The sequence below is a fragment of the Colobus angolensis genome, unplaced genomic scaffold, assembly GCF_000951035.1.
Source record: "Colobus angolensis palliatus isolate OR3802 unplaced genomic scaffold, Cang.pa_1.0 Scaffold7, whole genome shotgun sequence".
NCBI classification, from domain to species: domain Eukaryota; kingdom Metazoa; phylum Chordata; class Mammalia; order Primates; family Cercopithecidae; genus Colobus; species Colobus angolensis.
Window position 1 is genome coordinate 8,773,849 of NW_012120709.1, and position 12,581 is coordinate 8,786,429.

Consider the following 12,581-nt stretch of genomic DNA (forward strand, 5'->3'; position numbering starts at 1 on the left):
AAAAAAAGAGAATTTTAGACCAATATCCCTGATGAACATCGATGCAAAAATCCTCAATAAAATACTGGCAAACCGAATCCAGCAGCACATCAAAAAGCATATCCACCACAATCAAGTTGGCTTCATCCCTGGGATACAAGGATGGTTAAACATATGCAAATCAATAAACATAATACATCATATAAACAGAACCAACAACAAAAAAACACATGATTATCTGAATAGATGCAGAAAAGGCCTTTGACAAAATTCAACAGTGCTTCATGCTAAAAACTATTAATAAACTAGGTATTGATGGGACATATCTCAAAATAATAAGAGCTATTTATGACAAACCCACAGCCAATATCTTACTGAATGGGCAAAAACTGGAAGCATTCCCTTTGAAAACTGGCACAAGACAGGGATCCCCTCTCTCACCTATTCAACATGGTGTTGGAAGTTCTCGTCAGGGCAATCAGGCAGGAGAAAGAAATAAAAGGTATTCAATTAGGAATAAAGAGGAAGTCAAATTGTCCCTGTTTGCAGATGACATGATTATAATATTTAGAAAACCCCATCGTCTCAGCCCAAAATCTCCTTAAGCTAATAAGCAACTTCAGCAAAGTCTCAGGATACAACATCAATGTGCAAAAATCACAAGCATTCCTATACACCAATGACAGACAGAGAGCCAAATCATGACTGAACTCCCATTCACAACTGCTTCAAAGAGAATAAGACACCTAGGAATCCAACTTACAAGGGATGTGAAGGAACTCTCCAAGGAGAACTACAAACCAGTGCTCAGCGAAATAAAAAATGACACAAACAAATGGAAGAACATTCCATGCTCATGGACAGGAAGGATCAATATCATGAAAATGGCCATATTGCCCAAGGTAATTTACAGATTCAATGCCATCCCCATCAAGCTACCAATGACTTTCTTCACAGAATTGGAAAAAACTACTTTCAAGTTCATATGGAACCTAAAAAGAGCCCACATTGCCAAGTCAATCCTAAGCCCAAAGGACAAAGCTGGAGGCATCATGGTACCTGAATTCAAACTATACTACAAGGCTACAGTAACCAAAACAGCATGGTACTGGTACAAAAACAGAGATATAAACCAACGGAACAGAACAGAGCCCTCAGAAATAATACCATACATCTACAACCATCTGATCTTTGACAAACCTGACAAAAACAAGAAATGGGGAAAGGAGTCCCTATTTAATAAATGGTGCTGGGAAAACTGGCTAGCCATAGGTAGAAAGCTGAAACTGGATCCCTTCCTTACACCTTATACAAAAAGTAATTCAAGATGGATTAAAGACTTAAATGTTAGACCTAAAACCATAAAACCCTAGAAGAAAACCTAGGCAATACCATTCAGGACATAGGCATGGGCAAGGACTTAATGACTAAAACACCAAAAGCAATGGCAACAAAAGCGAAAATTGACAAATGGGATCTAATTAAACTAAAGAGCTTCTGCACAGCAAAAGAAACTACCATCAGAGTGAACAGTCAACCTACAGAATGGGAGAAAATTTTTACAATCTACCCATCTGACAAAGGGCTAATATCCAGAATCTACAAAGAACTTAAATTTATAAGAACTTAAATTTACAATTCCATCAAAAAGTGGGCAAAGGATATGAACAGACACTTCTCAAAACACATTTATGCAACCAACAGACACATGAAAAAATGCTCATCATCAGTGGCCATCAGAGAAATGCAAATCAAATCCACAATGAGATACCACCTCACACCAGTTAGAATGGCAATCATTAAAAAGTCAGGAAACAACAGGTGCTGGAGAGGATGTGGAGAAATAGGAACACTTTTACATTGTTGGTGGGACTATAAACTAGTTCAACCATTGTGGAAGACAGTGTGCGATTCCTCAAGGATCTACAACTAGAAATACCATTTGATCCAGCCATCCCATTACTAGGCATATACCCAAAGGATTATAAATCATGCTGCTACAAAGACACATGCACATGCATGTTTACTGCGGCAGTGTTCACAACAGCAAAGACTTGGAACCAACCCAAATGTCCATCAGTGATAGACTGGATTAAGAAAATGTGGCCCATATACACCATGGAATACTATGTAGCTACAAAAAAGGATGAGTTCATGTCTTTTGCAGGGACATGGCTGAAGCTGGAAACCATCATTCTAAATAAATTATCCCAAGGACAGAAAACCAAATACCGCATGTTCTCACTCATAGGTGGAAATTGAACAGTAAGAAACTTGGACACAGGGTGGGGAACATCACACACCGGGGCCTGTCGTGGGGTGGGGGAAAGGGGGCAGGGATAGCATTAGGAGATATACCTAATGCAAATGATGCGTTAAAGGGTGCAGCACACCAACATGGCACATGTACACTTATGTAACAAATCTGCATGTTGTGCACATGTACCCTAGAACTTAAAGCATAAAAAAAATTACCAGCAATTTTCAGATGCAATCTCAAAAACATGAGTTGAAAACAATTAACTTTCTGAGGAGTTGAAGCAGTTATTTTAAATGTACTATGAATTCTTTAGTTAGAAAAATTCTTTCCTACATCAAATCTCTAGAGAAAAACCAGTATTGATATCTCTATGTCTCTCTGTGTATCTATCTATCACTATTTGTATCTATCACCATTTTTATCTATCTATCAATCAATCAATCATCTGTATCACCATTTGTAACTAAAGTAACCTGTCAGGCCAACTGGTTCCTGTCTTTGATTGACTTACAAACTCACAGAAAGTTTCCATCCAATATTCTTTTCATACATAAAACATTTTATCTAAAATAAATAGAAGAAGGTAGTGTGAAATATGGGATTATATACCTGATAAATTCTTTCCACTTCAGTGGGACTTTCATTGTTGCAATTGGGGGTAAAAATTGCAATACAGAATAAGCTGTTCCCAAATTTCTACTGCTTTCTTCTATAGAAATCTAAATGCAAGACAGGTCCAAATGCTCACAATTGTGGTTAAAAGTTCAGTAGTGCAGAATTAGATTCAACAAAGGATAAAAGGAAAAGGTACCTAATAGTGTAATAAAATATTTTTAAAATAAGACCCTCTTACAACTACCCATCCCTGCCATGTCTATGGAAAAAACTAACCCCACTAGAGTGGCCCAAATGACTATGCCAAGGATGAGTAACCAAACCAATAGCAATCATAATAGATGGAACATACATGATTAAGAGATAAACGACTTTGGAAAGGAGTGGTGCAAGTTATGTCCAAGAAAAGAGCTTCAGATTGGATGATGGTAACCCAATCCTCTGAGATCCCTCTTCGTTGGGAAGCATCAATGCTAGGTGATCAAGGAGACAGCTGTATCCTGAATGATACTGAGCTGCTGTTCTAGTTACTGATGATATCTGCACTCCCATCTAGACCATGCCACATTTCCTTACATCCTTGCCCAAACCCACTATGAAAAATAATCTGGGCATGTGTCTTCCTTGCACTATAAAGTGTAAATTCATCCATCCACAGAATCTAAAATATAAATACTCTGACTGCAAATGAAATAAGTGGAAATTTTCTCTGTAAGATGAAAGTGTGTCAAACAAGTCCCTGCAGACAAGAATGTCAAAAGTATAGCTGTCTTCAAATAATGATTAGGGGACATAAAAATGAACTATTATATGTAACTCCGTGGTACATTGGAAAGCAACCTCCATTCCTGTTGTTTGACTTTAAGTACCTATGTTACTGTATAAACAGAGAACAGCTGTAATAATGGATAGGATTGGAGCATAAACCAGTACATATCTGCAAAATGTATATAATAGTGTTTTGACAAGGCAAGTCAGCAATTACAAAATATGTATTTCGTTCCACAATTGAGTTCAACCAACCAAAAATACACATATTCTGCATACCTACTATGCACCAGGCATAGAGTGAGATGTCAGAATGAATAAATCATAGATTTCACTCTCAAGGAACTTAGATGGAGACCAAAACAAGAGAAAAAAAGATTCTCTGAAACTCCAACGTGGTGAGTCCTACAAATGTGATACACACCCAACATTCTAAGTAGTACTGCAGGCAGTCTCCACTTTTTCCGACAGTACATTCCTGGAATACACATCATAATGGAATTTGCCAAACATGCTGTTTTCCTAGTGAGAGGAAATATGGTGTCACAGAAAGTGCACTAAATAAATAGCACCAAATAAATTGGTAAACAGTATGTTCAAAGAAACAAAGCTTCAACAATGGTATGTGTAACTAAACACAGTTAAGCAGCCATCCTGTAAAAATACACAAACTTAACATGTTTCAAAAGTGTTTTCAAGATACAAAGAGGAATGCAACAGTTAGAAGTATAATACATTGTGCAAAAACATTTTTAATAGTTGTATTACCTGTTCTCTTAGAAAAATTTGAGGCAATGCTTTTCTTCCCAAAAAATTTCCCTGTGCTAGAAGGGGCATTTGAAATCATCCCACTGACTCTGGAGCTGCCCTCAAAGTATTGAGTTGATTTTTAATAATCATTCACAGTGAAAAGCACTTTTTAAAAGTAAGGCCATAACCCATTTCAGACAGTGTGATAAAGAGACATAGGTTTTAGAATACAACTGGGTTTCAAATCCTGAATGTGACACTTAGTGTCACGTGATCTTGGGCATTTCCTAACCACTCTTGAGTTTCAATTTCCCCATGTGTAAACCAGAAATGACACCTACCTCACCACGGTTAGATTAGTAAATGTATGAGGAGTGTCTTGTAAGTTGTAGGCATTCAATAAATGGTGTCTATTGCTAATATTACTGTCTTTATGTTTCTTCTACCTCCTTTGTTTACCCGAGGTTAAAAGTTTAGTGCAGAATTAGATTCAATAAAGGACAAAAGGAAAAGGTACCTAATAGTATAATCAAATTTTTTTTTAACTAAGATCCTCTCACAACTACCCAATGATAACCACTACTACATTTTGGAGTAATCCATCTAGACTTTTTTCCTCTCAATGAAAATGTTTCCTGTAGAATTACTAAAACTAGAATAAAAGTATGTCCTGAGTACGTACCACCAGACACCAGTCGAAAAGGCAGAGATAATGAAAGAAAGAACAGCAGTAAACCAAGAACATAAACTAAGTGAAACACTGGGATGCCCCACAGAAATAAAAACTCCAGCAAGTTGCAAAGCAGCATGAATGTACTTAGCACCACTGAGCTTTACACTGAAAAAAATGGTTATACATTTTATGTCATGTATATTTTGCCACAAAATAAAAACAAAAAGCAAAACCCCCTAGAAGTTAAGGCTTGGTCCATTTTGTATTCTTAGAACCTAGAATGTGCTAGCTCATTAGAGTCAATATTCTCTGAATAAAAGTAAACAAGTTAGTGACAGGATTGGTGTATGTTTTTCTAGTTTCCAACTCAGTCAACTGTGAAGATTAAGGGTAGTGAGAAGATAACTTAAAAATTGTTTACAAGAAACATACCTTGATGATTTACTACTGGTATTGATGACATCAGCCTGGTTCTTGTATCTTTCCATGCTAGTGAACTCAGAGGCCCAAGGCTTTGTCCCAAACTAAAATCACAGGGTAAGGGCCTCACGAAGTGTTTGGGTTGAGTCTGCCTCATGGGTGAAATGTAAGTAGGGTCTCCTTAGAGTCAGCAGAGGTATATTAAGGCTGCCATGGCTGACTAGTTTAGAGTGATTTGTTTCATCAGCAAGACCTGCAGACTTCTGTACCGACATTTCATATCTACAGGCAAACTACAAAACCCCCACATCTAAAAATGTGCTTCAAAAATTCGTAACATGAAATTCTGATACACTTTTTGTTTTAGAATTTATTCACATCTTTACAAGACTGAGAAAGACTAATCCAGCGAACTATCACTTACTGATGTCTACTATAGGGTACTAGGGCAGGTTATTGCGATTCATGGGTAAAGAACTCAGGGTTAAAACAGGTCAGCTTATGCCTACTTCCCTGGCTGTTATTACTTCATGTACCCTAGACAAATGAAAATTTGTTTTTTTAATCTTTTAAAACTCACCTGTTGAGTTAGCACTGGAGTTGTGTGGAGGCCCAGAATTCTCTACGTTTGCAGATGCTGTAAAAATAAAGAAATATCCTGTTATGAAAGAACATATAACTAAGAATACTGGCAATATGTGGTTTTCTGCCTAGGGGGAGTGGGGGTAGTGGTGTGGAGAGGGTAGATTATTCCACAGGAAGTTCTACTTTTGCCCCTGTTGTTATGAAACATATCTTGAAGCTGTCACTAAAAGGGACTGTATTATCAGGTTTTTCAAGATAAACATCTAGCAAACACTTACATAGTACTTACTATGTACCAGCCACTGAATGCAATAGCTTTGCCAAAATTCATTCACCCACAAAATTGCGGACAGATGGACCAATTTCTGCCACCGACAGCTCTGCTCTTACGAGTGGAGTGGACCATTTCAGGAGAGGCCCTCTCTACTCACAGGCATCTCTAGGTCTTGCACCACCCCCCACCAACACCCCTAATTTCATACAATGGAGGGATAAAATAGGATTTTCTTATTTAACTGCAAGCCTTCTCAGTACAGTTTTAATTTTTAAATTAGTACCTTTAGATTTAGAAAACATGTCGGAGATTTCTATGTCCCAATTAAGCAACTTTTCAGAGTGCTTTATTTGTTTTGAGTCTTTATCTAATGAAGATTAAATATGTATACCACATAGGAAGAGAGCAAGTGTATTATTGTGTCCTTTTCACAAAGATGAACTCTCCCCCACTTGAAAAAAAAATCCTCAAAGTACAAAGAAAAGCAGTAACTGAAGGATTTATCTTTACTTTTTTTTTTTTTTTTAAGGTGGAGTCTCGCTCCGTCCCCCAGACCGGATTGCGCCATTCTCCTGCCTCAGCCTCCCGAGTAGCTGGGACTACAGGCGCCCGCTACTGCGCCCGGCTAGTTTTTTGTATTTTTTAGTAGAGACGGGGTTTCACCATGTTAGCCAGGATGGTCTCGATCTCCTGACCTCGTGATCCGCCCGTCTCGGCCTCCCAAAGTGCTGGGATTACAGGCTTGAGCCACCGCGCCCGGCCTTATCTTTACTTCTTGGGCAAATTTCTTCTTTGTGAGAATTTCTTCTTCTTGATGGGACTATCATCTATTTATCACAAAAGAATACAATGTAAGATTAACTTGAAAAAGATCAAGGTCAATAGACTATGTAGATGTATTTAGCAGCAGATAGCAAATAATTGCCAACATTATTAGGTGCTTACCACAAGCCAGGGTTATGTGCATTAGCTCATCTAACCCTCTCAACAATTCTTAGACAGGAGTATTGTTTTGCAGACAAGAACTGAGGCCCAGAGAAGGCCACCCAGATAGAAAGTGGCAGAGACTGGAATTGGACCAGATTGTTTGATTCCTAAGCCTGCAGATATGAGTGCCAAAATGGAACTACTGATTTTCTACTCGAAATCTGCTCCTCCCCCAACCTTCCCAATTGTGGCATTACCAGCTGCTCAACCCCAAAAGCAAGAGGTCATCCTTTGATTCTTCTCTCTTCCTCATCCCACCCTCCAATCCATCGGCAAGTGATTAGTCCCAAACCCCAACAGATCTAGAATCCACCCTTTTATCTCCATTGCCACTCACCATCATCTTTTGGCTGGGCTACCACAAACACCTGTTTTCGCTTCCCTGCTATTGTCACTCTTATGCGATGATTTCTTAATTTCTTGGCAACTTATTTGAACCCTTGAATACTGCCATTTTCAAGCCACCTCAATCCTTGCACTTTTCAGTTACAAGTCAAAAGAGTCCCTTCTTTCCACAAAGATTGTTCAAGGTGGGTTTCTGTCACTTGCCACTAAGAGTAATGACTAATTGCCTCCCCTCCCATCCTGTTCATGTTAATGTCATTCTTTGGAATACAATAAATCCTGTTCACTGATTTGCAAACGTGCTCATAGTCTCCCTCCTCCAACTGATATTTATAAAGCTATGCAGCAGACTGTTAAGAATATTTTAAAAGCAGAATTTCAATAATGTTTTTATCTTCTCCCACAATATTCTAGGCAATGGTAGTACTGTGGAATACAAGCATTATCTACTTCAAGAGCCATCATCAACTAACGTGGCTTAGTGGTGAAATGGTTAATTGAAAATTTGGATTCTGATCTGAAACCAAACATGTGTTAATTGTTTTACTTGCCAAAAATTAGCTTACTTATCTATAAAATGGGGACAACACTGTGAGGATCCAATGGGATGATTTATGGACCTAAATTAGTATAGCGTGGGATGCAAAGAAAATGTATCCAGTAAAAATCAGCCATATGAGTTTTAGTATGATTGCTAAAAATCACTATACTCCGTAATGACACTGTATACAGATTACACTATATATGAAGACTTGGATTAACAGTTACTAGCTTTTTTGAGAAATCTTCTATTGTTACCTTTTAGTCTAGTTGCAAGGTGACATCGTAGTCTGTAGAAACAGATTCTACCTCTGGCTGGTTATACTAGTTTATGAATTCAGGGCTCTCCTACTACAGAGCATTTTAAGTTTTCCAAATGGGACTAACCTCTAGTAAGACATTAAGTAATAAATAGAACAAACAGTGAGTGTTAAAATAGGGAAAAAAAAAAATCTGTGTTATGAGGGCAAAAGAAAGAAAAGCACAGTCACTCACAATTTCTCTAACCGGTAATTCATTGGAGAAACAGTAAGGTTTATCTTCACAAACACAGCAACACATTTTTAAAAATGGAGAACTCACCTCATGAAATAATTGGTATAAAATTAGGACCAAGATATGATTTTACCACTTTTTTCTTAAATGATCTCAAAATTAGGTCTGCGAAGCCAGTTTGTCACATGCACAATTAAGCATACAAAAAAACTTCAGCAAAACGAAGAAAAATTGTTAATTCACCCAGATCATTCCAGAAAAAGCAAGTGTTGTGCCTGAACCTTCCAGATTTACAAATTGCCTTCTTTTTCTCTTGCTGGATAAAACGAACCTAAGGCTAAATATACAGTGGATGGACAGAATTCTAAACCATGAAAACCTTGGTTCACTTAAAGTTAACTTATCCTAGTTTACTGACCATTACGTAGGGACCTGACTTCTGTAACAGTTGACCAAGGAGAACAGTATTTACACAGCAAATCCCAACTTCCTGGTTTCATCCAAAAAGGGCTGTTTAAAGTCTCCAAAGGGCCAAGGGCCTAAAAGGAAACAAATTCCGCCCTACACAGAAAAGCAATGTCAACATCATCCTGTTACGACCTTACTAGCGACGACGCGGGCCACCGGCGACCGTGCAGCTGTGCCCTTAACGCTAAGCAGCTGCCGCGCGCCGCGGCCGGGTGTTTATGGCACACGAGGGGTGGAGAGCGCCCCGCCAAGGGGGCAGCCGCCTCAACTGCAGCGAGGGCGGGGCGCGCTCCCCAAAGGCTCCCAGCTAGCTCCAAGAGCTCCGAAGTCTAACTTCGAGCGTCAGGGGGACCTTAAGACTGTAAGTCATCTGGATAATGCTGCATAATATTAGACGATGAAATGCCGGGGAAACGCTTGAAAAGCTCCCCAACTAACTGGGAGACGTTTCCGCGGGCCTCGGTAGACATATTTTTCAACTCAGCTAATCTTGTTTACAAACGGAAGCCTTAGATAAACTCTAACCTCGGCAAACATTAACTTCAGGGAAAGGCTGTAAAAACCAACTTGCGGTAAACTCAACAGGTTATGCGCACCCGTCCCGGCCTGAGACCGCCGCTTCCAAAAAGCGAGAGGGGAAGCACCGGGCAATTTCCTCAGCAGGCGGCCCCGGGGCCAGCGGGTGACTGGTCCAAGCCTCAGTTTCCCCCCACCCTGCCCGGTCACCTCCGGGTCCGCCTCGAGCGTTCGACCAGAGACGCGCAGAACTTTCTGTACCAGAGTCCAACTTGGGAACCCAAGCCTCGGCAGCGCGCTGCGTCCCACGAACGGGGCTGGCGATCCCCGCGGCCACTTACCCGCCATGGCTGCGCTTTCATGGGCGGCCCCCAGCAGCGCCAGCACCTGCAGCGTTCCCAGAAACAGCGCGGCCCAGGCACCTCGCGCGCCGAGTCCCATTGTTCCAAGGGCAGGATGCGGCGGCCTCGTGGGTTCCCAGCCGAGGTGGCGGCGGCGAGAGCGGCTCCTCTGCGCAGCCGGCGCCGGCTCCGCTTCCCCTTCGGCCGCTCACGTCTCCCCCTCCCGCCACTTGCCCCCCGAATGACCAAATAGGGCGCAGGAGCGGGACCTGGAGGGGGCGTCGCGTGCGCAGCGGGGGCGGCGGGGCCGGGCTGGGTGGCGCGGGGGCGGGCTCGGGGTTCTGGGCGTGGCGACTCGGCTCCCGGCCTCCCTCGCAGGCCCGCGCCTGGGAACCCCAGAAGCCGCGAGCCGTTTCCTTTCTCTTCGGAAATGGCAGTTTTGTTGTCCTGGATGAAGGCGAGCGCCTCTGCCTCTCCGAATGCGGAGCACGCCGGCTTCGCGGTGCCCGGAAGGAAGTCTTTGAAGAGTAGTTTTGCGGGCAGGGAGGAGACAGGGGTGCGTGCGACTCAGAGTGAGAGGGAGGAGTTGCAGGGCAAGGGCGGGAGTAGGGGGAGGTTCTGGAGAGGAACTTGAGGGGATGGGAGTCACTCTAAGGAGTCCTGGGCGGTTGGAGCTTTCCCCTCGCGTGACCCAGCCTAAGGGGGAAGTGCAGAAAAACAGCTCGACAGATTTGTTGCTTAAATTCAAACGTAAAACACCTACGAGCTCCTTATCCCAGGTGTACTTCATCTTCTCCACCGGTTCCCTGTATCTCTGAATAAGACACGAGATTAGTGGAGTGGGCAGGTGGGGGCGCGCGCAGGAGTTGGTAGCAACTCTCACTGAAATACAGTAGAGTCATTGAAAGCGGGGGTATGCATTAATCCAACCAGCTTCTCTCCTTGGGCCCTGCTGTCCCACTTCGGATGAAATGGCCAGTTTTGAACAGTTTTTGGCTGAGTTCCTCTTAAATCCTTGGTGCAAATGCTAATCACTTGTCGTGACTTGAAGTGCTTGTAAAGTCTGCGTTTTCATTGTGCTCAGAACTCTGAAGTGGCAGGTAGCGCGACCTGTGGCTGATGCATGAGAATAACAAAGGCTGAGTCCTGGCTTGGGTAGGAACACTCAGCTGAAGTAGAAGACTGAAGGATGCCAGGGAACCTAAAATCACAGTGAATTCCCACCTGTAAAGGTCTTAATGTTGCAGATCTTTGGCACCTGAGCCAGATTTCATCTCATAAAGGCCACATTGCAGTTAAGTTCTCAAAACTTATAGAGAAGTAGAACTTTCTCGTGTCAGGCAAATCCATCATTACCTAGGTCTGACTGGTCATAGAGATTAACTGAGACAATCTGTCCTAAATTTACAGACTTCCATCTGTGAATTCAATCAGCAAACCTGCAAATGTTTCCCCAGCATCTATCATGGACAAAAAGCAAGCACTGCACATTTCGGTTTTGGTTACTGTATTTAACTGGGGAATCTGGTTTAGGAATAAACCGTTCTGGTGACTACCCCATTATCCAAGCATTTCACAATCTAGGCCCAACCTGTCTTTCCAGCCTTGGTTTTGTTGCCCATGGAGAAGGGTGCTTTCTGGTTCCTGGCATTTGCATACATTGTTCTTTCCTTCTGGAATGCTTTCCTCTATTCTCTTCACCAACCCACACCTAATACTTCCTTTAAGGCTCAGTGTACTTATAGCCTGGGAATCTGGGGTGAAATCAGAGGTCTGGATGATTATATCCCCACCACATTCAAGTGTTGAAAACTAATCCTCAAGGTGATGATAATAATATGTGGGACGTGGGCGGGCGTAGTGGCTCCCACCTGTAATCCCAGCACTTTGGGAAGCTGAGAAGGGTAGATCGTTTGAGGTGAGGAGTTGAAGACCAGCTTGACCAACATGGTGAAACCCCGCCTCTAGTAAAAATACAAAAGATTAGCTGGGCCTGGTGGCACATGGCTGTAATCCCAGCTACTTGGGAGGCTGAGGCACGAGAATTGCTTGAACCCAGGAGGTGGAGGTTGCAGTAAGCCGAGATCACGCCGCTGCGCTCCAGCCTGGGAGACAGAGTAAAACTTGTCTCAAGAAAAAAAAAAGAAGACGATATGAGGCTTTTGGGAGGTGATTTGGTTGCTAATGAATGGGATTAATGCCCTTATAAAGGAGGCCAGAGGGAACCTGTTTCACCCTTCTGCCCTGTGAGGGCACAGCAGGAAGATGCCATCTATGAGGCAGAGGGCCCTCACCAGACACCAAATCTATTGATGCCTTGCTCTCTCAACTTCCCAGCCTCCAGATCTGGGGCAAATAGATTTCTATTGTTTGTAAATTTGTTTATAAAGTATCCCATTTAAGGTATTTGTGTTATAGCAGCAGAAACAGACTAAGACAGTGTGGAAAACAACATATTTACTTGGACAGTTTTTCCTGGAGACTGACCTGTTGGAGACACCTTCAGATCTCTGCTATCTGATTGCCACACCACAGTGAGTGGGTGTGCCCAGCTTTGCTTTGATA

The 12,581-nt window shown here is 42.1% G+C and overlaps 1 protein-coding gene across 2 annotated transcripts in view; it reads right to left on the bottom strand.

The window, feature by feature from the left end:
• Positions 1 to 10,545, bottom strand: part of TMEM123 (transmembrane protein 123) — a 59,049-nt gene extending 48,504 nt beyond the window's left edge. For both annotated transcript variants that reach the window (XM_011926624.1, XM_011926625.1), the window contains exons 1-2: positions 10,017 to 10,545; positions 6,046 to 6,102 (exon numbers count right to left, since the gene is read on the bottom strand). In XM_011926624.1, the coding sequence (XP_011782014.1) occupies positions 6,046 to 6,102; positions 10,017 to 10,116 (157 nt within the window). In that variant the 5' untranslated portion in view covers positions 10,117 to 10,545. The remainder of the gene's footprint in view (positions 1 to 6,045; positions 6,103 to 10,016) is intronic.
• Positions 10,546 to 12,581: the final 2,036 nt, after the last annotated feature.